Consider the following 27,223-nt stretch of genomic DNA (forward strand, 5'->3'; position numbering starts at 1 on the left):
GATTCTCGCGACATAAAATCGTTCACATTATACAAAAAAAAAAAAAAAACAACACACGGGCTAACTTTTTTTTAATTCACCAAAGTAATTTTTTTCAAAACATTTTATGTGCAAATACAGTGTGACATAAAATATTGCAACAACCACCATTTTATTCTCTAGGGCAGTGATGGAGAACCTTGGCACTCCAGATGTTTTGGAACTACATTTCCCATGATGCTCATGCACTCTGCAGTGTAGTTGAGATTAATGGGAAATGTAGTTCCAAAACATCTGGGGTGCCAAGGTTCGCCATCACTGCTCTAGGGTGTCTACTAAAAAAATATATATAATGTTTGGGGGTTCTAAGTAATTTTCTAGCAAAAAAATAAATAAAAAATTTTAAGTTGAAACTAAGAAATGTCAGAAAAAGGTTTAGTGTTTAAAAGCAGAGTTCCACCCAAAAGTGGAACTTCCGCTTTAAGCACTCCTTGCTCCTTTACATGCCCCATTTGGTATGTCATTTTTTTGGGGGGGGGAAATGGGGGCTTCGTTAGGAGTTGGACTTCCTGTCCCACTTTCTCCTTCGATGGCCCTTCCCTCTAGGTGATCTCCTGGAACACGTGACAGGTCCCAGGAGATCGCCTGTCCACTCGGGGAGTGCAGTGCGACTCACGCATGCGCCGTGTGTGCCTGGTCCTGAAGCCAAAAGCTGTCACAGCCGGGTGCCCAGTGTGGCAATGGAGGCGCTGGTGGAGAGGAAGGGGAGAGAACTGACACTCCGTTCAGCCGCATCGCTGGACCGTGGAAACAGGTAAGTGTCTGTTTACTAAAAGTCAGCAGCTACACATTTTATAGCTGCTGACTTTTAATAAACATAAAAAGCCTGGAACTCCGCTTTAAGTGGTTAAACTTTTTTCACTTATACACTGAAGTCTAATCCATTGACACATTGTTACAATGTTTATACTTAAAAGGGATTGTAAAGTGATTTATTTTTTTATTTTTTTTTAATAACAAACATGTTATACTTACCTCCACTGTGCAGCTCGTTTTGCACAGAGTGGCCCCGAACCTGCTCTTCTGGGGTCCCTCAGCGGCTGTCTCGGCTTCCTCCTGCAGGTACTTCTCACGTTCATGCGAGCTCCCTCACATGGTGAGAAGCATCTGCGGGCGCGCTCCCGTGATACAGCCGGCGGCTATAGCCGCTTGCTGTATCACACGGCCCCGCCCCCCGGCGCTCCGCGTCAGTGGATGTGATCGACAGCAGCGCAAGCCATTGGCTGCGCTGCTTTCCATCCATCCACTCCAGCCAATCAGTGGCCAGGCTGAACGGTGGAAAGGACGTCGGGGGACGAGCGCGGGACTTTCGAGGGGTGAGGTAAGTAAAAATGGGGGGGCTGGGGGCGCCGAGACTGTCAGATGTTTTTTCACCTTAATGCATTAAATGCATTAAGGTGAAAAAACATTTACCTTTACAACCCCTTTAAGTTCAACTGATAAAGACTGTTTTGATTCTTGGCAGACTGGCCGGTTTTTTCCTTCCTTCCTTTTGAGGGCTGTGGCTTCAGAAGAGCAGAGAGAATTCTTTGCATAGAAAGAATCGGAAAACCCTTTAGTCAAGATCGCAATAATGATTCTTGTCGATTAATCGTGCAGCTCTACTGTGTATATGAGAGGGCCTTACATCCACTTTAAGCCTGTTATTTTTCAATTTCCTTTAACAGACCAAGCTGTCCAGAAAAAAATGTCAGAAGATTGAAACACACTTGTTTAACACAGAGGGATGCTTAAAGTAATCAGCTTTTGTTTATGTATGTAAAACCCTCATCCCTAAGGGAACTTTCACACTTTTCGGCCGCTAGCGGGGTGCTTTTAACCTCTGCTAGCGGCTGAATAAAGGGTTAAAAGCTACTGCAAAACGCTGCTGCCGAGGCACTTTGCAGGCGCTGTCTATTGATTTCAATGGGTAGGGACACTTTAGGAGCAGTGTATACACCTCTCCTAAAGTGGCCTAAAGATGTGGCTTGCAGGACTTTTTTTTAATGCCCCGCAAGCATACCGCTCCAGTGTGAAAGCACTTGGGCTTTCACACTGGAGTGACAGGAAAGACGCTTTACAGATGCTATTTTCAGCGCTATAGCACCTGTATAGCACCTCAGTGTGAAAAGTAGCCTAAATGAAGAAACAATAAAAAAATTAAAAAGGAAAAAATAAGTAACTGCTTCTTAAAAAGTGTTATCAGGGGCTCAGCTGTAATTTATTAGTCAAGTCCATCTTAAAGCGGAGGTCCACCCTAAAATGGACCTCCGCTCATCTGATCCCTCCCCCCCTCCGGCGCCACAATCGGCACCTTTCAGGGGGGAGGGGGGTGCAGTTACCTGGATAATCCAGGTAACTGCACCCACTTCCGGGCTAGCTGTCTGCGGAACGAGCGTAGGTTACGCCCCCGTTCCGCAATGCCCCGCCCCCTTCAGCAAGTGCCCCGCTGCCTGCTGGGAAACACACAGCTCCCAGAGGCAGCGGGGACCGTCCGGATTGCGCCGCGCGGCTCGCGCATGCGCAGTAGGGAACCGGGAAATGAAGCCGAAAGGCTCCATTTCCTGATTCCCATACCCAAGATGGCGGCGGGACCCGGCAGCCGAGCGAGCGATCGGCTTCGGGTGCCGACATCGCGGGCGCGCTGGACAGGTAAGTGTCACTATTTAAAAGTCAGCAGCTGCAGTATTTGTAGCTGCTGGCTTTTAAAAAAAAAAAAAAAAAAAAAAACGCGGAGTCCCGGTGGACTCCCGCTTTAAGCATCCAACACTATCCCCTACACAGTTCGACAACGCAGCTGTGCAAGGGAGTGTCCCTTACTGCTCCATCCAGAGTATAGACACCCCTAAGCCCTTGTACACACGGTCGGAGAATCTGTCGGAATGTGTCCTATCGGACCGTGTCGTCAGATAATCCGACTGTGTGTGGTATGCATCGGACTGATTCCGTCCGAATCTCCGTCCGACCCAATTTTCCAACATGCTGGAAATATTTCCCGACCAACTGGGCCGGACGGACCTAATCCGATCATGTGTAGAGTATTTTCATCGGACCAAGTGCCACGCATGCTCAGATCAAATTCCTACATCAAAGCTATTGGCTACTAGCCTGAATGTAGTCCCATCGTAACAAAAATTACGTCATCACGTTCTAAAAGATCGGATTTTTCGCCAATTTGGCCCGACCGTGTGTAGGCAACAGTTTCGGACACAATCCGTCGGACTAAATCCGACGGATTTGGTTGGCAAAATCTCCGACCGTGTGTACAGGGGCTTAGACAGGAGGTGCGTTTATGACCAGATCACCAGGAGAAAAACAAACAAAAAATAAAACCAATTCAGGCATATGGGTTTAAAGCTGTAATAAACCTAAGGCCCCTTTCACACATGTGGACATTATGTCCGTATTTCATCCATCACCTCGTTCTAAGGTAAGTATTTCATAATGAGCTAGCATGCCGTGCATACTAGCTTATGCCTTTTCCTTTACAGGTGTAAAAAAATAAAAAGTCAGCCGGCTTACTCCCGCTTTAATTGAGGTATTAGAGGCTTTGATTTACATTGGCACAGGAGGAACAGTATATGAGAAGGGGCTGTCAGTAATGTTTTCTGAACTTTAAAGTATGGTAGCACTGTCCCAGGGCCAGGGGATGTGGGGCAGCCAGCCGGACAGCCCCCCCAATGGGTGGCACCTAGAGCTGACTGCCCGATCCCTGACCCCCGTTGGTAGGAGAAAAAAAAAAACAAACATATTGCTGTATAACACACAGGTACGTTTTACCCTGTATATTCAGGGGAAAAAAAGTGTGTGTTATACGCCGATAAATATAATATTTGCTATAGCCAAAAAGCTGTACTTTAGGCCTCATGCACACTGCAGCTCTAAGAAGCTGCTTCTTTGAGCTTTTTATTTTTCCATGCAAGCCTAGGTGGTCATAAACACTATAGGCATTTTCAGGGATAGGGGAGTTTACAGGCAGGAAAAAAAAAATTAAAAGTACATGACGTGTTTTTTGGAGAGGAGCTTATGAGTATAAAAACGCTCAAAATCTCTTTAAATTTACATTCACTCTAGGTACGTTCCCAAGGTAATGCATTCTAATGACCAGATTACCGCCGACGCCGCCCCCCGCCCCAGTGCAAAAGGGGCCTTAGTCTTTGATCAACTGGGTGAAGATGCAGGTAAGAAATTGGGGGAAAGGGCAGGCTCAACGTGTTGTCACCCCATTAAAGGAAATGCCTGAACATTGACCTTCATGGCAGGATTGCCAGATACTCTTTAACCTCTGTGGTGGTATGATTCAGTCTGGTTTTAGGTGCTGAAAGCGGTACAATTATTTTGCATGTAAATTTGGCGTATTATATTGTAGTCCTGTAATTCTTAAGCCGCGTACACACGGGTGGATTGTATGGCCTACTTAGTCCGTCATACAATCCGACGGACAGTCCGTCATACTTTCGAATGAACGGACTTGACCACACACGGATGCACAAACAGTCCGTTGAAAGCTTGCGCGATGACGTGTACAGCACGTACGACGGGACTAGAAATAGGAAGTCCAATACACAGCAATGCAACCTTCCGCCGTGTAAATCCTTTCTGAGCATGCGCCATTCTTAGTCCGTCGAACTAGCCTACTCACGAGCGGATTGTCCGCTGAAACCAAAGTATGGCGGACAGTATTACGGAAATTCCGAAATACTTAGTACGCCAGACTGCACGCTGAAAAAGTCCGCTGAAGCCCACACACGAGCGGACTGTCTGCTGAAATGTGTTTCGGCGGACTAAGTGGGCCATACAATCCGCCCGTGTGTACGCGGCATTAGGAATAACTCTCTTAAATCTCTTCAAACCAGAGTCTAGCAGACATCCCAGGTATGATAAAGTTTATAATATAATAAAGAATAATAAAAATTATTCCATAATGTAATCAAATCCTAAAAAACTAAAAAAGGGACACTTTTTGGTTGCTATAGACAATCTCCAAATTCCAGGCAGAAAAAAACAGTATTTATAATATAAAAGTGCATGCAGGGCACTGGACAGACCACTAGGGACAAAGGGGGTGTGTATTTTTTAATACAGTACTGTAATCTGTAAGATTACAGTGCTGTGTGTGTTTTGTGTGTTTTTACTGTTTTGAATTTGCCGCCGTTCTCCGCTCCCATGCGCCGTAACGTCGCAGGGAACGGAGCTCGGCGGCATTCGGCACTGTGAATCGAGCAGAGGACAGCTCGATCACACAGCGCGGCAGACATCGCTGGATCCAGGGGACAAGGTAAGTAACCTCTCCCTGTGTCCTCCCCTGCATCCAGCGATGCGATCCCGAGTCTGGCTCGGGGTTACCGCTTCTGTCAGTAAAATCCCAATCCGAGCCAGACTCGGGATTACCGCCAGGGAGGTTAAATAAAAGCTGAGAATACAAAAATATGCAAAACAAATTTAGAAGGTTGCAAGATTTTTTTGTAATTGGGTTTTCATATACACTTAAAAAAGGGGCCCCGGGTATGCAAAGCGTAAAAAAAAAATAAAAAAAAAAAAAAAGCACTTAAAGTGGTGTTGCCACCAAAAAATTTAAAGCTGCTTAAAATTCGTAAAAAAAAAAAATGGAAAAAAAAAATAATTGGCAAAAAAAAAAAAAAAAAAAAAAAAAAAATGTTTTACTCACCTCTAAATACCGGTTACTAGGGGGTCCCTCGTAGTCTGCCTTCTTTATTGCCCGGGCTGGTGACATCACTTCCCCTTGCGCCGCACATTCACCTGGGACCTGTCACGTGTCCCAGGTGACTGTACGGCGTATCACGGCGCCCTGCGCCGCTCACGCATGCACATTGGGTGTCCGGCTGTGAAGCCACAGCCGGGTGCCCACAGTATGCATGACGGCGCCGCGAGCAGAGCGGGGAACGAGGGGGGGGGGGGCTTCATTCCCCCGCATCGCTGGACCCTGGGGCAGGTAAGTGTCCGATTATTAAAAGCCAGCAGCTGCAGTATTTGTAGCTGCTGACTTTTAATTTTTCTTTTTTTTTTTTTTTTTTTTAGGGGGTACCCCACTTTAAGCAGAATTAATCTTTAATTGATTATACAACAGTGGGATTAAATCTGATTGGCTGCTATGAAAGCTTACACCTTGCACATTATCACTCTAGCATACTTTACTGTAAAAGCCTGAATATTTCTCTCCAAAGGGGTATTTTACAAAGTGCAGTTTCTTATATTATGAATGCATTACCTTTTATACATTATAAAATGTACATAAAAAAAAAAAAGGGGGAGTATCATACACCCAAGCATAGCTTTTCCCATTTCATCACATTTACCTTGTATCTTTACATGAAATGCAAATTATATATTCTGATGCTCATGTTGGTTGTCCAAATGTAAAGCAGTGTGTTCATAACCCAAGACAATCATGCCCTGCCCTACATGGAGATGACATCATTTATGTGTCCATCCTAAAAAGAGGAGTGTTCATCATAGGTGATGATTGAGGTAGAGAATCTAGAAACAGCAGGACCACAAGGAACAGGATTAAAGATGAAGAGGATACCCAGGTCTGTCTCACCAGACCAGGTGAAGATAGCAATGCTGCTTTTGATAGAATGGAAATGGAACCCAGGCCTGTCTCTCTGCCAGTCAGAACAGGTAGATGTTGGCACTGCTACTATTAAACAGAGGATTAGAGAGGACCACCCTGTCAGGTGGAACAGATGGATAATGACCCTGCTGCAGCAAATAGGAGAAGGAGAGGATGAGCAGGTCTATATCAGTGGTTGGCAGGACCGCTGGAAGGTGGATGTGGAGAGTAAGATGATGTCCAGGTTTATCTACCTGCCAGGATAGATGGAAGATGGCACTGCTACTACTGAGGGGGATGAGGGGTTAGAGTTGAAGAGGTTGCAAATGGCTGTCTCTCTGCCTGGCAAAACAAGGGGAAGACAGCACTGCTGCTGAGGAGGAGAATAAGAATGGGCATTAGAGATGAGGAGAATGACAATAGCCAGGTTAGTCTCCCTCCCAGAGAGGTGAAGATACTAATGAGGAGGAGGATGGGGATGGGGATTAAGGTTCACACTTGATGCGGGAAACCCTGCGAGTCCAATGCGCATTCCCGCATCGCACCCAAATCGCCGACAGTCCACACTTCCCTCTGCGAACCGCTGCAAGCATCCATACAAACTCAATGACACCCCCAGATCGGTTCACAGATCGCAGTGCGAACTGTGAAATGGTGTAGAACCAAAAAGTTTCCTGCACCATTTTGTTTTGCTCTGTATGGCTGAATTTTCATCACACAGATATTGCATGTGATCTACACAGCAATACAGTGCAAATCACATGCAATGTCTGATATCGCCATCGTGTGAACCCAGCCTAAAGCCGTATTAAACCCAAAATCAAAACTAAAACCAAAATGTAGAATATTGCAGCTTATCAATCATTAGATGTTGTGGCTGCATCCGTTTTTTTTTCCTTCCGTTATTACCTGGTGATCTGGTGACCTGGTGATCTGGCCAGTAACAGCCCTCCTATATTAGTGAATGGGGGTAGAATGTTAAATGTACTAACAGATTTAAAACTGAAGCCGGACTCCAGATCACACTTTAGGAGTTACAGCAACAGCTTTTTTTTTTCCTTTTGGGATAAATGTTTTTTGTGCATAAATAAAATCTGATTTAGGAATACGTTTTTAAATCACCCCTGCCAGTGTTAAATGGTTTGTCTCATCCATGTAAACTGAAGTAACTAGAAGTAAAATAAAATAGAAGGAAGAAAGCCTAAAAAAGAAAATAATTCAGCAATCACATGTAAAAATTGGTAAGCTGCAATATAGTACATGTTTGCTTTTAGGTTTAATACTGATTTACAGGGTGGGGATTAGAGGTGAGGAGAAAAAGAAATTAGAGATGAAGAGGATGCCCAAGAGACTATCTCTCTGTCAGGCAGGATGGGTAAAGAGGACACTGATGCTAAAGAAGAGGGAGGATGGGGATCACAGGAATGCCCAGCTCAGTCTCTCTGTCAAGCAGGACCGGTGAAGGTGGCATTGCTGCTGCTGAGGAGGAAGAGCAAGGATCAGTGATCATCAGGATGAGGAATCAGAAATGGGGAGGACGGGGATAGGGGGGGAAAGGGGATCAGCAATGAGGAGGAGGAGGAGGAGGAGGAGAAGAAGAAGAAAGAAGAAGAAAGAAGGATCAGAGATGAAGGAGGAGGATCAGAGGAGAATGAGGATCAGAGGAGGAGAAGAAGGAGGAGGGAGAATGAGGATCAGAGGAGGAGAAGAAGGAGGAGGGAGAATGAGGATCAGAGGAGGAGAAGAAGGAGGAGGGAGAATGAGGATCAGAGGAGGAGAAGAAGGAGGAGGGAGAATGAGGATCAGAGGAGGAGAAGAAGGAGGAGGGAGAATGAGGATCAGAGGAGGAGAAGAAGGAGGAGGGAGAATGAGGATCAGAGGAGGAGAAGAAGGAGGAGGGAGAATGAGGATCAGAGGAGGAGAAGAAGGAGGAGGGAGAATGAGGATCAGAGGAGGAGAAGAAGGAGGAGGGAGAATGAGGATCAGAGGAGGAGAAGAAGGAGGAGGGAGAATGAGGATCAGAGGAGGAGAAGAAGGAGGAGGGAGAATGAGGATCAGAGGAGGAGGGAGAATGAGGAGGGAGAATGAGGATCAGAGGAGGAGGGAGAATGAGGAGGGAGAATGAGGATCAGAGGAGGAGAGAGAATGAGGAGGGAGAATGAGGATCAGAGGAGGAGAAGGAGGAGGGAGAATGAGGATCAGAGGAGGAGAAGAAGGAGGGAGAATGAGGATCAGAGGAGAAGAAGAAGGAGGAGGGAGAATGAGGATCAGAGGAGAAGAAGAAGGAGGAGGGAGAATGAGGATCAGAGGAGAAGAAGAAGGAGGAGGGAGAATGAGGATCAGAGGAGAAGAAGAGGAGGAGGAGGAGAATGAGGATCAGAGGAGAAGAAGAGGAGGAGGAGGAGAATGAGGATCAGAGGAGGAGAAGAGGAGGAGGAGGAGAATGAGAATCAGAGGGGAAGAAGAGGAGGAGAATGAGGATCAGAGGAGAAGAAGAGGAGGAGGAGGAGAATGAGGATCAGAGGAGAAGAAGAGGAGGAGGAGGAGAATGAGGATCAGAGGAGAAGAAGAGGAGGAGGAGGAGGAGGAGAATGAGGATCAGAGGAGAAGAAGAGGAGGAGGAGGAGGAGGAGGAGAATGAGGATCAGAGGAGAAGAAGAGGAGGAGGAGGAGGAGGAGAATGAGGATCAGAGGAGAAGAAGAGGAGGAGGAGGAGGAGAATGAGGATCAGAGGAGAAGAAGAGGAGGAGGAGGAGGAGAATGAGGATCAGAGGAGAAGAAGAGGAGGAGGAGGAGGAGAATGAGGATCAGAGGAGAAGAAGAGGAGGAGGAGGAGGAGAATGAGGATCAGAGGAGAAGAAGAGGAGGAGGAGGAGGAGAATGAGGATCAGAGGAGAAGAAGAGGAGGAGGAGGAGGAGAATGAGGATCAGAGGAGAAGAAAAGGAGGAGGAGGAGAATGAGGATCAGAGGAGAAGAATAGGAGGAGGAAAATGAGGATCAGAGGAGAAGAATAGGAGGAGGAAAATGAGGATCAGAGGAGAAGAATAGGAGGAGGAAAATGAGGATCAGAGAAGAAGAGGAGGAGGAAAATGAGGATCAGAGAAGAAGAGGAGGAGGAAAATGAGGATCAGAGAAGAAGAGGAGGAGGAAAATGAGGATCAGAGGAGAAGAAGAGGAGGAGGAGAAGAAGAGGAGGAGGAGAATGAGGATCAGAGGAGAAGAAGAGGAGGAGGAGAATGAGGATCAGAGAAGAAGAAGAGGAGGAGAATGAGGATCAGAGAAGAAGAAGAGGAGGAGAATGAGGATCAGAGGAGAAGAAGAGGGGGAGAATGAGGATCAGAGGAGAAGAAGAGGGGGAGAATGAGGATCAGAGGAGAAGAAGAGGGGGAGAATGAGGATCAGAGGAGAAGAAGAAGAGGAGGAGAATGAGGATCAGAGGAGAAGAAGAGGAGGAGAATGAGGATCAGAGGAGAAGAAGAAGAGAATGAGGATCAGATAATAAGGAAGAAAGTGGAGGAGGATCAGAGAAGGGAAATGTGGATCAGAGAAGAGGAGGAAGAGGGGCATCAGAGATGAGGGGGGACAGAGATGGGGGAGGGGGAAGAGGAGCATCAGAGATGGGGGAGGGGGAAGAGGAGCATCAGAGATGGGGGAGGGGGAAGAGGAGCATCAGAGATGGAGGAGGAGCATCAGAGATGAAGGAGGAGAGGAGCATCAGAGATGAAGGAGGAGAGGAGCATCAGAGATGAAGGAGGAGGAACAGAGACGAGGAGGAGGAACAGAGACGAGGAGGAGGAACAGAGACGAGGAGGAGGAACAGAGACGAGGAGGAGGAACAGAGACGAGGAGGAGGAAGAGGCGGCGGATCAGAGATGAGGAGGAGGAAGAGGCGGCGGATCAGAGATGAGGAAGAGGAGGCGGCGGCAGGTCAGAGATGAGGAAGAGGAGGCGGATCAGAGATGAGGAAGAGGCGGCGGATCAGAGATGAGGAGGAGGAGGCGGCGGCAGGTCAGAGATGAGGAAGAGGAGGCGGATCAGAGATGAGGAAGAGGCGGCGGATCAGAGATGAGGAGGAGGAGGCGGATCAGAGATGAGGAGGAGGAGGCGGATCAGAGATGAGGAGGAGGAGGAGGCGGCGGATCAGAGATGAGGAGGAGGAGGCGGCGGATCAGAGATGAGGAGGAGGAGGCGGCGGATCAGAGATGAGGAGGAGGAGGCGGCGGATCAGAGATGAGGAGGAGGAGGCGGCGGATCAGAGATGAGGAGGAGGAGGCGGCGGATCAGAGATGAGGAGGAGGAGGCGGCGGATCAGAGATGAGGAGGAGGAGGAGGCGGATCAGAGATGAGGAGGAGGAGGAGGCGGATCAGAGATGAGGAGGAGGAGGAGGCGGATCAGAGAGGAGGAGGCGGATCAGAGATGAGGAGGAGGCGGATCAGAGATGAGGAGGAGGCGGCGGATCAGAGATGAGGAGGAGGCGGCGGATCAGAGACGAGGAGGAGGCGGCGGATCAGAGACGAGGAGGAGGCGGCGGATCAGAGACGAGGAAAAGGAGGCGGATCAGAGATGAGGAAGAGGAGGCGGATCAGAGACGAGGAAGAGAATTAGAGATGAGGAGGCGACGGATCAGAGATGATGAGAATCAGGATCAGGGAGGATGAGGGTCAGAGATGATGATAATCAGAGATTAGGAGGATGAGGATCAGTGATAGGGTAGATAAGGATCGGGGATGGGGCAGATGAGGGTCAGAAATGAGGATCAGGGATGGGGAGGATGAGGACCAGAGATGAGGATACCCAGGTCGGTGCCAGGCAGGACAGGTGAAGAAGATGGCACTGGTGCTGATGCTGTGTGCAGACAGGGGAGGAATGAAGTATGAATGGAGGGAGGGGAAGTTTGCAAGTCATTATGTGTAGATGTAGGCCCGGCCTCACTCTCATTCACCCGTCTAGGTTAGGAGGACCTGGGGCTCTCCAGCCGCTGGGGAACTACAAATGCCAGCAAGGCTTCCCGCACAGACTCATGCAGAGCATGCTGGCACTTGTAGTACCCCCAGCGATGCTGCGGCTTACCTACAGCTCTATGTTGGGCCGAGGTGGACGTATGAGGCCTCACCTTGTAGAAGGCTCCATTGGAGCCCCGCGCTTCCACCACCAGCTCCTCCATGTTGCACGGCACGATGGCAGCGGCTAAGGCGGTCTTTGCAGGCCTCTGTCTCCCTCGTCAGCGACTTGAGCGCAGCATGAGGCCCGCCGGCCGCCCCCTCCTCCACCTCCTCCCGGGAAATGAAAGCGAAACGGGCCCCCGCCTGGCACAGGATTCCCCCCTCACCCGTCTCGAATGTAAACATTAAACCGCGATCACGTGACGGAGGCCGCGGCTTCGATCACGCCCATTCACACATACAGCAGGCGCAACCTAACCTGCTTGCTTTGCTCCGACCGTGACGTCCCGGGTGACTGACAAAGCCGAGAGCCAATTGTGCGCGGACTGGGCGTAAATGTGGCCAATCAGCAATCGGTCTTTACGCCGTTTTACATTTCTATGTAGTTGGCGAAGGCTTGTGTGGTGACGTCAGGGAGGGGTTGGGGTTGCCATGGAGGTGAGGGAGCAGACAGGGGTGTGGCTGAAGAGCGCGTCTGGCGGCGGGAGAGGAACGCGAGGGATGGGGTCTGAGCTGGGAGGAGAGGGCCACTGTGGTGTCGCCCATGTGGGTTCAGGCAGCAGAGCTCACACCAGAAAATCCTGCTCAGTGATTAGAGCGCTCAGGCTAAGATGGGCACTTGTATGGGGAAACACATTGGGCTTCAGGTGACATTGACCTCTGGGGGTAATATCTCCATTTTGGTGCCTTTTATCTTCACCCTTTTTCTGCTCCCCGTGGATAATGACCCGACCTGTATTGCGCAGGTGCAGCGCTTGTGCAGTACGAACCTCAATGGAGCTGCCGAAAATAGCTGAAGCTGAACACCCGTGAGTCAGCTGTGCACAGCACCTACGTTCCTTTGTAACAGGGCCGCTTGCCACGCTTCGGGCACGACCTCGCTTTGCTCAGCTTATTTATATTCTAACGCTATGTCCACTTGGATGGTGGGGCTTGAACCTTGACTCAGTGCGCAGGCGCCGTGTAGAGCTGACGATCAGCTGTTCATCTTCTGAGACTTTCGGCGGCTCTGTAGTCGTTCGTACTGCGCAAGCGCTGTGCCTGTGCAGTACGGGGGGCATTATCCGCCTGGGGACCTTTTTCGGCAAGACACAGGCACAGTGTTCATATAAGATATATACCTTTGATGACCACATGACAGGAAATAAAACAAAATAATCTTTATTGACAGAAGGTGTTATTACAGTGAACCTAAAGCCAAAACATTTTCTTTTAAAAAAAAATTCTGTCCCATTTAAGAGATTTCACTTGACTTCCTGGCCTGTAGGCACAACAGGAAGTGGAGAAAATTGCTCCATAGTGAGGGACATCTCCCCTAAGCCCCATACACACTATTAGAATTTCTGCAGATTTTTGTCTTCAGATTTACCAAAACCACATAATATGAGGTCAAACCTTAAGAGTTTCAATTTGTATGCAATCAGGAAGGCCCTTGCACTACATGGTTTTGGTAAATCTGAAGACAAAAATCTGCAGAAAATCTAAAGCCTCGTACACATGATCAGATTGTTCGCCAACAAAACCATAGAATTTTGTCCGAAGGGCGCTGGCTCAAACTTATCTTGCATACACATGGCCAACAATTACAAATGTAGTGATCTATTAGACATACTACGAGCCGATAAAAAGGAAGATCATTAGTCATGCGCTACCCTTTGGGCTCCTTCTGCTAATCTCGTGTTAGTAGAAATTTGGTTAGTGACAATTCGTTCTTTTCAGCCTCGTGCTTTTCAATTAATTTCTGTTTTTCAGTGTGTGCTTGTCAGGTCGTTTCTGATTTTCCGGTCGTGCTTGTCAGGTCCTTTCTGATTTTCAGTAAGTTCTTGTCAATTTGTTTCTGAACGGCCGTTCATCTACTAGCCATGTGGCGTTCTCATCGTAGAGTTAATGCTGATGTTAGGCTTGGAATTATTGCTTTGACCCAAGTCCAGTCCAGGAACAGTGGGAGGAGGAGTTCTTGGACCAAGAATTGGTTACTTAATCGTGACTAATTCTGTCATATGCCTTTGTTGCGGGAGCTCCAGGAGAATAATCCTGATGATTTCAGGAATTATCTCTGTATGATGGACCCCTGCTTTCACCGTCTATTGGCTTTGCTAAACCCCTATATTAGTAAGCAGGACACATGCATGAGGCAAGCCATTACTTCCAAGCAAAGGCTTGTCACTTGTCGATGGAGAGAGGTCTCCAGGACATCAAGTTTACAACTGGGATCTCCCCCCAGGCTCTGGGAATCATTATTCCAGAGACCTGTTCTGCCATTCATCCAAATCCTGCAGAAGGATTGCGTTTTAGCCTTTAACATCACATTCTTTGTATTTAATGTTTGCTAATGTATTGTATTAATTTCTTCATTCCATAATTACCATTATTGTAATATGCTGTGAATGTCCTCATGCATGCTTTAAGCTTTTAATGCTCCTTTTTTGTCCTTCATGCATATTTGCCTTCACTAACCTTCCCAGCATGCTATCCTGGGTCCATACACACCTAGCCTAGTAACTCAATAATCTGCTGACTTTGTCAAACCCATACACACTATACCTCTTTTGTGGTCATATTTCTGAATGAATTCACCAAAGCATGTAGTGCAAGGACCTGCCTGAATACCCTCAAATGGTACTGTTGAAAGTTTTTGTCTCCTATTATCTTGGTCGGTAATTTCTGAATGTAAAAATGTGCTTTAATTTGGACAGCGTGTATCCATATTTTTGGATTCTGACCCCTCTTGTGCCAATATTGTAAGTAGGAGGGGCTGGCCAAAGTATCACACGTTATTTATGCATTCAGCTCCCATGGAAGTGGAGAGGGTTTCCTGTCCAAAACATCTACTCATCCCCTCCACCACCATAAAACTTTTTGAATGGGCCACCAGAGGGGGTGAAGAATCTGATACGTTGACCTTATACTTTTGTCTTTAAATACTCATTTCAATAAATGTTATACTCATGTTGGCCATGAATGTTTGTGCCTAATCTGCTTGCAATGTTATGTGCAAAAGTAGTATTTTTTTTTCTTGTTTGACACCACAGTTTCCTTCCAACCCACAGGAATGGCAGACTGTGGCTTCCCAATTCGACCATTAGTGGGATTTTCCCAACTTTGGTGGGGATATTGATGGGAAGCATGTGCGTATTGCTCTACCATCCTACTCAGGCTCTTACTATTTTAATTATAAGGGCTTTTGCAGTATAGTGATACTAGCGATGGTGTCTGCAAGTTATGAATTCCTTTACCCTTGATGTTGGGAAGAATGGCCGCACCTCGGACGGAGGAGTGATTGCCCAGACAAAATTCTACCTTACATTTACCACCTTATGAGGAGAATGTGGAGGACCTCAATTTCGTCTTTGTTGCAGATACATCACTGCAGCCTTGATTGACAAGATTCCAGCCCTGCCTAGGTCCAATCAGATGCCGGTGACATCACTTCCTGTTCCACGGTCCATGCTGGTCGGTGTGGAGCTGTTTGGTTCCTTTGCTCCTGGAGAAACACTGTGATCCACTCCAGCCAGTTGCTTAATCCTTTCCAGCTATCCGGAACAGCGGTGGAATGCCAGGACTGCACTTGACGAGCATGCATCTTCTATCATCTTGTAAATGTTTTTAATCTTATCCTATTAAAGTCATCATTTTGATACTACACTCAAGTCGGCGCCTCCCCCTCCCCTTTTTTTCCTTACATGTCTTGGAGAGACACACTCTATAGAATGGCTGTCTTCCTTTTTAACCCTTAATACCCCTTTCTATCGATACATCACCATCCAGCTATTACAGCCACAGGCTATACCCCTAAGGATTACTCCATCTGGAGCGCCAATTTGTCAACTGTCAATTTCATCTTTGTTGCAGATGAGGCCTTTGCTCTGGGGGAACATCTTATGAGGCCCTTTCCCATGAGGAACCTGACCCTAGAGCAGAGGATCTTCAAATAAAGGCTTGTGCCTGAAGAGTTGTTGAGAACGCTTTTGGAATCCTGTCAAGTCGGTTCAGGCTTTTTCTAACAGCGATAAACCTGGCTGAATTCAAGCTCAATTATGTTGTGTTGTGCTGCTGCACCCTGCACAATTATTTAAGGACGAATGCAAGCAGCTACATTCCCTCAGTTTCAAGGGACAATGATCTTGCTGTGTCTAGCCCAGCTGAATCAACTGTGATGACGGCTCTTGAAAGTGGCTGTGCTAGGTTGCCCACACAAACTGCCAGAGATGTCCGGCAAAAATATCTGAGGTACTTTGTGGGTAGAGGGGCGGTGGATTTACAGCAAAATTTTAATGATGTTGAATAAAACTTTTATTTGCTACTAAGCTCATATTTCATTTGCATTACTGTTTATTTTTCTTATCCATCTCCTAGGTTCTCAAATGTCCTTTTAATTTTGGACATTTTCTTCAATAGTGTAAACATAACTTATTTGTTCCATAAAGTGACAATCTCTTCTTCAGCTAACTATTATGTTGTACTGTGGGTCTGCTACACACACACACACACACACAATGTTATTGTTGTTAAAGTATTTAATGCATTAATGATAAAAATATTCAGCCTTTTCAAAAATGTGCGTTATAAAAGGTTTTTGAACAAACCAACATCTTGGTGTATAACATGTATGTTTGACATATATCTTGGCCTGGTCTTTCTGGCATTTGGGTTTCTGTAAGGTCCATGATTCCCATCATAGTCTGTCCTCTTTAAGATGTCCACCATTTCTTCAAACAACATATTTGAGGCCTTATATCTCCTGGATATGGAAGTTTCTTGTTCCGGGCTTTCCTCTGTGCTGCTCTCAGCACACACCTGCAGTCTCTCCGCCATTTGCTCTCCCACTGCCCCGAAAGAGAAGAGGCGAGGAATACACTAGAAAGATGGACGAGGCTGAGTTTCACGCATGGGCAGTGTATATAAAGCCATAACGCGCAATCGATGTAACGGCCATAGGAACGATCTGGGAGTGGAGGATGAAAGATCAAAATCGCCAGCAGGAACGCTAAAAGGAAGGTACAATTTTAAATTGGGGCGTCGGTGGTTAGTGGCCTATACTGCTTATAGATTGAGGCCTAGATTGGAACCAGATTATGAGAGTTTAGCCTGACATTAGGGTTTGTCTTGTGTTGTGTCTTACAGGAAAAATGGTTGAAATTTTTTTTACCCAAATTTATCCAGCAATACCAGGAGCTGCCATGTCTATGGCAAGTCAAATGCAGGGATTACTCCAATAAAATCAAGAGGAAGACAGCGATGGAGAAACTGTTGGAATTGGTAAATCCTCTGTATCCCATGGCAGACATCAATTAGGCGAAAATTGGTAGCCTACGTAGTACATATAATAGGGAGTGCAAGAAGGTCATGGAATCCCAGAGATCTGGAGCAGCAGCAGATGACATACAGTATATGTCCCTAGGCTGTGATACTACAACAGCCTGCGTTTTTTTTTGTCAGTCCAAACCGAACCCTGCCCATCATTCTCAACGCTTCCTTCCACATCGTTTGAGGCCACAGCTCCTGAGGTCCACCCTGGTCCTTCAACACAGGAAGAAGATGCGGACGAGCCCAGCTTAACCCAGGTATAGAATTGTTGAACATATTTGTAGACAAAAATTGAATGATGTTAACTAGACGACAAAGTGGATTACATATCAATAGACAGTAGTGGCCAAAATGATTGGGAAAAGAATGAAAGATGCTGGGGTCAGAATGATAGTCTTGTCATGGATCTGCCACCTAGGGGTTAAAATAGTGCAGACTAATTTCAGTGATTGGCAACAGGCTGCCTTATTTAAACACCTCAGCAGCACTGTGTCTTTGCTGTCTGATCTGCAGCTCATACCTGTTCACGTGACTTCCTGTTCCTGTGATCCGATCTGTTTCCTGTGTTTGACTACGATTGATCTCTGTTATCCTGACCCTGGCCTGCCTTGTAACCATACTCAGCTCTACACTGCTTGATATCCTGTTGCCAAACCTTTCCTGTATCCTGGCCATTCTCTGCCTGTCATCTATATCTACATCTGATCATCTGTTACCAAACCCGGCTTGTCTGACTACGTATTCAGTGTCTCCCCAGCTTACCAGCCTGCTTCCTGTTTCCTGCTGCACCAGCTGAACTGACAAGACCAAAGACGAACCAGACACTCATACACCGCCAGGCTCTTGCGGCCACTGTTGCAACAACGGTGGCCCTTGAGCCGGGGTTGTACGAGACAGCCTTCCCACTGCACGTCAGGCTCATCCGGCAGGTACTTAAGTCTTTTCTATTTGTTAACATTCAATTTACAACAGTCATGAGCTCAAAATTGTGTGTGATGACCAAAAAAACACAAATATGTCCAATTATTATACACAGGAAAGTCTCAGCCAGGAGGAGGCCTTGCCCAGCAGCCAGACTGAGTGCCAGGTTCCTCTCCTACGCCCTACAACTAAAAGAGCCAGGAAGAGCAGAAACCTGTATGATGCCAAGGCTGCCTTCCTCAGGCATGCAACATGTGCCATTAGCACGGCCCCGGATGCAGAGGAGGCTTTTGGCTGCATGACCGCAAACAAGTTGAAGGATATGGAGGAGTACCAATGCAGCATGTGCAAGGAGATGAACGCACAGCTCCTCAACAAGGGGAGGAGGGGCTACATTACCCTGAAAATGCACATATGCAAATTAGAGCATAATCCTCCACCACAGACACCCCACTCACCACAGCAGCATGGCGGACCATGGCTAATGCAGCCCCAACAAGGCCACTGGGCTGGGTATTATCAACACTACAATTTATAATTTTCTTTTTATTTATTTAGAAAATTATGATTTGAGTTGATCTTTTTTGTGCAGAGAATGCATTTTTTATTTAATTTAGTTTATTTGTGTGGAAGGAAGCATGGACAGCGATGGCCTGGGTACAGTCTGGTCTGGCAAAAAACGCAGGCTGTTGGAAGACCACAGCCTCAGGACATATATGTCATATGCTGCTCCTGATCTCTCAGAGTCCAGGACCGTATTGTGCTCCCTATTAAATGGACTCCTCATGTTACCAATTTTGAAATTAACATAATTGATGTCTGCCCTGGGGTACAAACGCTTCACCAATTCAAACTCAATTCATTGTTGCCTTCCTCTTGATTTTTATATGACCTTGTGCGCCCTGTTCAATATTTTTTTCTTTTTTTTGAAAAATACTTGGCTATGTGTTTTACTTAAAAAAGAAGACAGTTTGTTTGGTGAGTAGGTAGGTACATTTCAAAAATACAATGTCAAATTAACAAAGGACACCAACCTAGCTGCATCTTTGAGCTTCAAAAATATGAGATAATAATGGTGTTGTGTTAACTGTACCCCAAAAAAAAAAGAAAATATTCTGGAGATCACTAGAAAAAAAAAATTATTCTGGCGATCACTAGAAAAAAAAAAATATATATATATATTATTCTGGAGCTCACTAGAAAAAAAATGATGTTTGTCAATATCACCAGCAAAACATCTTCATTATTATCCCATTATAAAGAAGAAGAGAATGTGTGCTGCATTGAGAGATTTTATAATTTGCCATGTCACGAATGTGATATCTCTATTAAGAACGCTATTTTTACAAGACCGACCGCTTCCAGCTTGTCCTTGCTTCCGAGCATGCGTGTTTGTACTTTTGGACTTTTGTCCAACAGACTTGTGTACACACGCTCGGAAAATACGATAGCACACATTTGTCCATGGAAAATTTGAAAACGTTTTAGCCAACATTTGTTGGCAGAAAGTCCGACAACAACTGTCCGATGGAGCATACACATAGTCGGATTTTCCACCAACAGCCTGTCATCGAACATTTCCTGTCGGAAAGTCCAATCGCGTGTACGCGGCTTAATAGTGTGTATGGGGATAGAACCGATGTCTTTGTAGTAAGATGTCCCCTGTATTCCTGTTATGAGGATAACTCAAAATGTGGGATCTTCTCCCTCCTGGGTTGCTAGAAGCGCTTACATACTTGCCAACTGTCCCTGATTTGCTGGGATGGTCCTAATTTATGTTTGCCTATCCCTTGAAGCATGTGTAGGGAAGTGTTCTTTTGTACACTGTTTGTTAGGTTTACATTCATGTCTGGTAACTACCACAGAGTTCTTGTTACAAACAGATTCTTCCTGTTAAAAGGTTGTTTCCTGTCCCTGCCTAAGGATCCGAAAACCCCTCAAGGCTCTATATATGGATGTCTTACAATAAGTGAGGAGAGTGTGACCAGCTACATGCTGTGCAAGCCAGGGATGCTGGAGTTTGATTTTGTGCTTTATCCATTAAAGTGGATGTAAACCCAAAAAAAAAAAAAATTGGCACAATATAGAGTATGGGATTTCAGATCAGCTGTGCCCAGTTTTGCCACAAAGAGTTAATGCAGCTCTGAGCAATCCTCATATCTTTTTTCAGTGAAATAAAACGGACAAACTGAAATTGTTGTCTGTTCTTCCCCCTTGCTGTGATTGACAGGTGATTTACATATCTCGTGCACTAGCCTAAGACATGCATTATTTTTTAATTCCCACCCCACTCCTTTCTTCGGCAGCTCTGCAAGGATTGGACTGTTCCACACCTCAGCATGATTTGGCATGCTGAAGTAATGTGGGGACTTTTCTGGGTTTTGACTGGATGTTAGTGATCATAGCAGAAGTTCAGTGTAAGAAATACACAGACGAAAATGCATGTTGATAAGGGTAGTGTAGAGGTGGGCGGGGAGTCTACTGACATCACACCTCCACTCACTGAGCCCTGGAAAACAGAACCACCCACAAAATCTGCAGTTTTTCGGGTCTCATAGCAGACAGAGGGGAGACATTTGACAGATAAGTATACATGCAGGAGGCATGTATATCCTTCTAGATAACCACTATTGCAGTAGTTTAGAAAGGATGAGAGTGGGTTTACATCCACTTTATGACTGAAAAGGGACAATAGGCAAGTGTTACTGCACTGTGTAGCTCACTGTTTGTTATATTACGGTCACTCCTGTGTTGGAATCAGATACAGTATCTCAAAGTGAGTACACCCCTTTTTTTTAAATATCTTTTCATGTGGCAACACTAAAGAAATTACATTTTGATACAATGTAAAGCAGTGAGTGTACAGCTTGTGTAACTGTGAATTTGCTATCCCCTCAAAATAACTCAACACGCTAAGTGAAAATGTCCAAATTGGGCCCAATTAGCCATTTTTCCTCCCTGGTGTCATGCGATTCATATGTGTTACAAGGTCTCAGGTTTGAATGGAGAGCAGGTGTGTAAAATTTGGTGTTATCGCTCTCACTCTCTCATACTGGTCACTGGAAGTTCAACATGGCACCTCATGACAAACAACTATCTAAGGATCTGAAAAAAAGAATTGTTGCGCTACATAAAGATGGCATAGGCTATAAAAAAAAAAGATTGCCAAGACCCTGAAACTGAGCTGCAGCACGGGGGCCAAGTGTCAAAAACTATAAAATCAGACCGAGACAGAAGTTAAATCAGCACCAGGTACTGTATGCGCCCACCGAACCTACGGGAGTCAACAATGGACTGTACTTCGTACTCCTCTTGATTCTCAACCTGTACAGGGTGAGGCTGTGGCACAGAGGTGGTAAAGCAGTTGCAGACCAAAGGTTTGAATAAGGAGACATGAAATACATTCAAAATATGCATATCAGAAGGAAGGTCTACTGTGTAAGCCGCTGGGTTATTCCTGCGAAGAATACGGAAAGGCCCAATAAACCAAGGTGTGAACTTCAGTGAGGGAGCATCTTCCTGGACTTGTGCCCAAGTGGAACAAAGACCATGCAGATGCTCCTCTAATGCAGGAGTACACTGCGGAACAAATGAGTCAGGCAACATGGAAGGTTGGAAACTATAATTCACCATAATTGGGGACAATCGGGAAGCAGAATTCAAGGCACTGTTGTGAGCAAACTCTGCCTACAGTAGTAGGTCTGACCAGTTGTTATGATGGTCAGAAATATAGCAACGTAGGAATTGCTTCAAGGACTGATTGGCTTGTTCTGCTGCCCCATTAGACTGTGGGTGATAGGCAGAGGAAAAAGCAAGCTGAATTCCCAACTGTGCAAAAAGGCTCGCCAGAACCAGGACACAAACTGACTACCCCTGTCCGAGACAATCACTTTGGGTAGCCCATGTAAGCGAAAGATCTCCCGAGCAAAAATGGAAGCCAGTTCCGTAGAAGTGGGCAACTTAAGTGGAATACAATGACACATCTTTGAGAACCTGTCAACCACCATAAGGATAACTGTGTTGCCCTGGGAGTTGGGTAACTCCACAATGAAATCCATAAACAGGTGGGTCCAGGGCCTCTCTCCATTGGGTATGGGTTGTAGGAGGCCCACTGGGAGGTGTCGTGGAGTCTTACTCTGAGCACACACGGAACAGGCAGCTACGAAGGCAGTTACATCAGCCCGTAGACTAGGCTACCAGAATTGTTGGGAAATGGCCCAAATGAGTTGATTCTTCCCAGGATGAACAGCTGCCTTGGGAGAATGGTAAGTCTGGAGCATGGCAATACAGACTCTCTCTGGGACAAAGCAGCAGTCGCAAGGTTTCTCAGGAGGAGCATGGACCTGAGCAGCAAGAATTTTGTAACCCAAAGGAGAAGTGAGACTGGTGCAAACTGTAGCCAGAATACGATCGGGAGGAATCACAGGAACCGGATGTCGCGGTCCCTACCGTGTCTTTTAAACGGCCAGGCATGGTCGCACCCCAAGTGGCTGTGGGTGGTATTGAACTTATGACTGTTTTGTTCTTGCTCCTGTTTCTTTACCCCTGAGCCACACCTCGGTTCTATTCTGCCTGCTTTCCAGCCATGCCTAGTTTTGCTTAAAGTACTGTGGGCAATTCTGTTTGTACCTGTCACTCTTGGATCAGCTGTGCCAGGTTACCTAATCAGATTGGTTCCAGTTACAGCATTCCAAGACTGACTCCAGCTTCTGACCCTGGCTCTGCTTATCGTTTATTCTAACTTCTGGAATCCTTGACTATGGCTTTACTTCGACTATCCCTTGGCTATTCCTGTCAAGCCCCCATGCACAAATTCACAGCCCAGGTAGCTTATCTCTTTGTTACTGTGGGCTGTGTGTATTTGCAAGGGTGAGCGTACATCTCTGCACCATGGACTTCAACCCAGGTAAGCCCTCACACCAGAACCGACTCCAACTTGGAAGTGGAGGAAAATTGTCGCGACAAGGCGTCAGCCCTTACATTCTTAGTACTGGGTAAGAATGAGACAATGTAGGGCATGGCCTGGGAAGGCATGTGATCAGATGTCTCTCCGAGCGGCTCCGGCATCTCCTGCAAAAATTCTGCTCCATCATGGGTTGATTGTACCCGAAACACTGAAACACAGGTGCCGCTGGAACCGGGGAAGTGTCCTGCTTCACTGGATGGGGGTTTTGGCAGATGGGCAGACGTAAGACGCAACCACCGGTGAGAATGAGTGTCACTACACGCTCGGGCCAAGATGGCCTCCCCCACACCACCAACACAGCGCCATGCCTGTCGCCTGCATCTACCCCGGATCTCTTTGGGGATGCTTCAGGCACATCCCTGCCATCCTCTCCGGGAATGCCTGATCCCGATCTCACAAACATCAGCGGGAGAGGGTGATGCGGCTGGGCCTACACTTTCAGAGGTACAACAAACCATTAAGGTAAACCACACAGTGTTAATGGGAATGGTAACAGAAATAAAAAATGACTTTGCCATATTGCACCATGATGTACAAAAGCTGCGTGGTTGGGTCTCTGAAACCGAATGTTGCATCAGTGACATTGAAGACACTGTTAACCCTCTTTTACCTAAGATAAATACTGCTGGCGGAAAGATAGCTACTCTTGAGGACAAGGTGGATGACCTCGAAAACCGCCTCTGAAGAAACAACTTGAGGCTGGTTGTTCTCCCTGAGCGTGTCGAGGAGTCTGATCCTGTGGCCTTCATGGATAGCTGGCTGGAACAAGAGTTTGGCCGTGCTTTACTGTCTCCATGCTTTGTAATCTAACGTGCCCATCGGGTCACTGGCCGACCTCTCCCAGCAGGAAATCCTCCCGGTACAATGGTGATACATTTGTTAAACTACAGAGACCAGGACTCCATTCTATGTGCAGCTAGATTGAACGGAAGCCTCAGGATTAACAATGCGGTGGTGTCATTATACCCAGATTACTCTGTAGCTGTCTGCAACCAAAGAGCACAATACCTGTCAAAAACTGCGAATATGCCATTCAATATTCTATGCTCTTACTGGCTACTCTACGTGTCGTCCATCAAGAAAAAGTACACTTCCAGTGTAACGGCACCCCTAATATAAAGGGGGTTAACGCCGTTTACGATGTTCCCTCTCCTAGACACACATCCACTCGCTACCAATATCCACAGCTAAAGGACCCTTTCCTATAGGAGCCGACCCCTCTGGCAAAAAGACGAGACGCACTCTGTCTCTTCTGTAGTAGGAATGACTTTTTTAATGAGAAACATTGTAACTTTATACACAATTCAAGGCACATGCTTTAACATGAACAAGGGCCCAGCTCCACCCACACATCCCAAGACTCAACACCTCATCCTGACGTCTGCTAGGCTTCAAACGATCCCACCCAATACACATCTTTTCACAAAGGGTTGGCAGCCAGTCTGTCTGGCACTTTACAATACACACAAGGACAGACTTAAATGAACAATAGAAATGCAAAACAACTTAATTCCTCACAGCATTGATACTTAACCCCCATATACAGTATACATCCAATCTATATACAATGTATATACAGCCTTGAATATGGCTATCACAGACCATATCAGGGGTTTCTTTTATTCACCCTGTGTCCAAAGTGACCCCACTGTCACATCCAGTCTCCTAAGAATGCCATGGCATGGGGGGAATCGCTGCCACAACCTTCCCAGGAGCCTGCCTGATGGATGTCTGTCCTTTCTGATGCCAATTTATTTGTTTTCTCTCTCTCCCTTCTTCTGCAAGCTGTGGACATTACAGCCCCTTCACTGACTTCTGGGGGGGAACCCCACTTACTTGCAGGAGAGCCCGCATCCCTCATTGGATGTGCAAGCGGGAGCTGCACTGGGGGATGTTAATCCACTTTATAGTGGCACTATTCTGTTTTACTCTAACTCATGGGTAACAGGTAATGCACCCCATGCATGGCTCAATTTTTGGGTACAGGCCCACTCCGGTTCTATGGGAGACGGGCAGGGGTGCTGCTGCCCTTTGTTATGTGTACATAGTTTTGTAGTGGTATGTATGGAATATGAATGGTTCTGTGAATGTGTGCTACTCTGTCCCACCTATAATACTGTGACTGTGGCCAGTCAAACGGGGTCTGTACTCTACCCCCCCATCCTAAAACTGATTTATTCCCAAAATGGCTGAGGTAACAATTTCCTTGTGGAACGTACGCAGGCTTTACTCAAAAGTTAAACAGGCACTGGTATTTGAACTGGTTAAAAGGCTTAACCCGCACAATCTCTGCTTTAAAGACACTCACCTTATGGGTTCTAAAGTCTTAGCACTAAAAAAGCATTGGGTTGCACAAAATTAATAATCCATGTATTCTAATTATGCCTGTGGGGCTATTTTAATTCGTAAGGGCCTCCCCTTTTCATGCAATCAGGTGATCTCTGATCCCAAGGGCCAATATCTTGTGCTACATGCCACGATGCAAAAGACCCTTATTGTTCTAGTCACGATTTACATTCCCCCCCCCTGGTCACGGTCGCAGTATTTACTGAACTGAGTGCTAAACTCTCCTCACTACCAATATGTCCTACAAACATAGTGGGTGATTTTAATTTGGTATTACAACCATCTTTAGAGCTGAAACCTCTAGTATCGGAATCCAAGCTGCTTAGCAAATGGTGTGAGGCATATGGATATGTGGATATATGGCGCTGGAAATTCCCTACCGTAAAAGTATTTTCTTGTCAATCCAAATCATATGGTTCTTGCTCCAGACTAGATTATGCACTCGCCACTAAAGATCTTTTACAGTTTGTCCGGTCAGTTACTTATATCTCCTAGACCATATTGGATCATTCGCTTTTACAGGTGACTCTCACCTTGGGTCATAGGCTTGCGTTTTGGGTCTGGAGGCTCAGTCCCCTCTGGAACTCCACACCCGAAATACAAGAATCTATTCCGACAGATGTGGCTAATTATTGGGAATCTAACTCAAACACGGCTACAATAGGACCAGTTTGGGATGCCTTTAAGGCTGTACTGTGAGGCTCATACATATCCCGCATTAAACATTATAGACTAACCCGGCTGGCTGAAAAACGTAGAAATATCTAAAATCTAGTATTCTAGTATTCTACTATAGTCACAGGGGCGTTTCTGGATGTATAGCAAAGTCTTTGTGTAATATGTCAGTGTCCTCTCTCCTTGAGGGTGTGTAGAGGAGATATGTGTCTGTCTTTCTCCAAGGCCGCATTTCCAACGTACTTTTAGGAATTAGTTTCTTAGTAGAAATTGAAGAATCCTTTGTTCATACGATACTTCCAGAAAGGTAGTTTATTGTTCAGAAAGATAAGTAAAGACAACTGACATCTGCTAACATATGGCATGGTGATGGCCTCAGAAGGAGGCAGGATATCAGATGTTACATGCTCCAAAGCGCAGAGTTCTTTCTCTTCCCACCTCTCTTCCTAGCTACCATAACCCTACTACGTTCTTATACTGTGTCATAATGTTATGTCAGCATCCAACACCCATTTTTGCATATATGCTTTATATGTTATCAGTCTATAGATTAGTTATATAACTCCACCCATTGTCCTGACATAATAGCTGAGAATACAATTATCTACACAGCAGAACGACTTCTCTCTGCCCTCTGTCCCTGTATGTTTTGTGGCCTTCAGAAACTAAAATTACATTATAACATTCATGTGTATTATATATTTTTCAGAAACTTTTATCACGTAAAATATTAACCCAAAATTTTCTAACAATTCCCCCTCAATGCACTTTAACCACTTTCAGACCGGAACATTTTGCTGGCTTAAGACCAGACCACGTTTTGCGATTCGGCACTGCGTCGTTTTAACTGACAATTGCGCGGTCGTGCGACGTGGCTCCCAAACAAAATTAACGTCCTTTTTTCCCCACAAATAGAGCCTTCTTTTGGTGGTATTTGATCACCCCTACGGTTTTTATTTTTTGAGCTATAAACAAAAAAAGAGCGACAATTTAAAAAAAACACATTATTTTTTACTTTTTGTTATAATAAATACCCCCCAAAAATATATAAAAAAACATATTTTTTCCTCAGTTTAGGCCTATACGTATCCGTCTACATATTTTTGGTAAAAAAAAATCGCAATAAGCGATTATTGATTGGTTTGCACAAAATTTATAGCGTTTACAAAATAGGGGATAGTTTAAATTAAAGATTCCTGTGTAAATTACACTGACAGTGAAGAGGTTAAACAGGGGGTTGCAGTGTAGGGGT

General features: G+C 45.9%; 1 protein-coding gene across 3 annotated transcripts in view; it reads right to left on the minus strand.

Moving 5' to 3' along the window:
* The window catches only part of FMR1 (fragile X messenger ribonucleoprotein 1), a 97,091-nt gene extending 85,055 nt beyond the window's left edge, over window positions 1-12,036 (minus strand). For 2 of the 3 annotated variants that reach the window (XM_077487859.1, XM_077487773.1), the window contains exon 1: window positions 11,708-11,983. In XM_077487859.1, coding sequence (XP_077343985.1) covers window positions 11,708-11,758 — 51 coding nt within the window. In that variant the 5' untranslated portion in view covers window positions 11,759-11,983. Of the gene's footprint in view, window positions 1-11,707; window positions 11,984-12,015 lie in introns of those variants that run through there. The other variant, XM_077487935.1, reaches the window with a different exon arrangement.
* Between the last annotated feature and the right edge of the window lie 15,187 nt (window positions 12,037-27,223).

The sequence above is a fragment of the Lithobates pipiens genome, unplaced genomic scaffold (assembly GCF_037356315.1).
Source record: "Lithobates pipiens isolate NorthernLeopardFrog02 unplaced genomic scaffold, aLitPip1_a1.2 Scaffold_1, whole genome shotgun sequence".
Classification (NCBI taxonomy): Eukaryota; Metazoa; Chordata; class Amphibia; order Anura; family Ranidae; genus Lithobates; species Lithobates pipiens.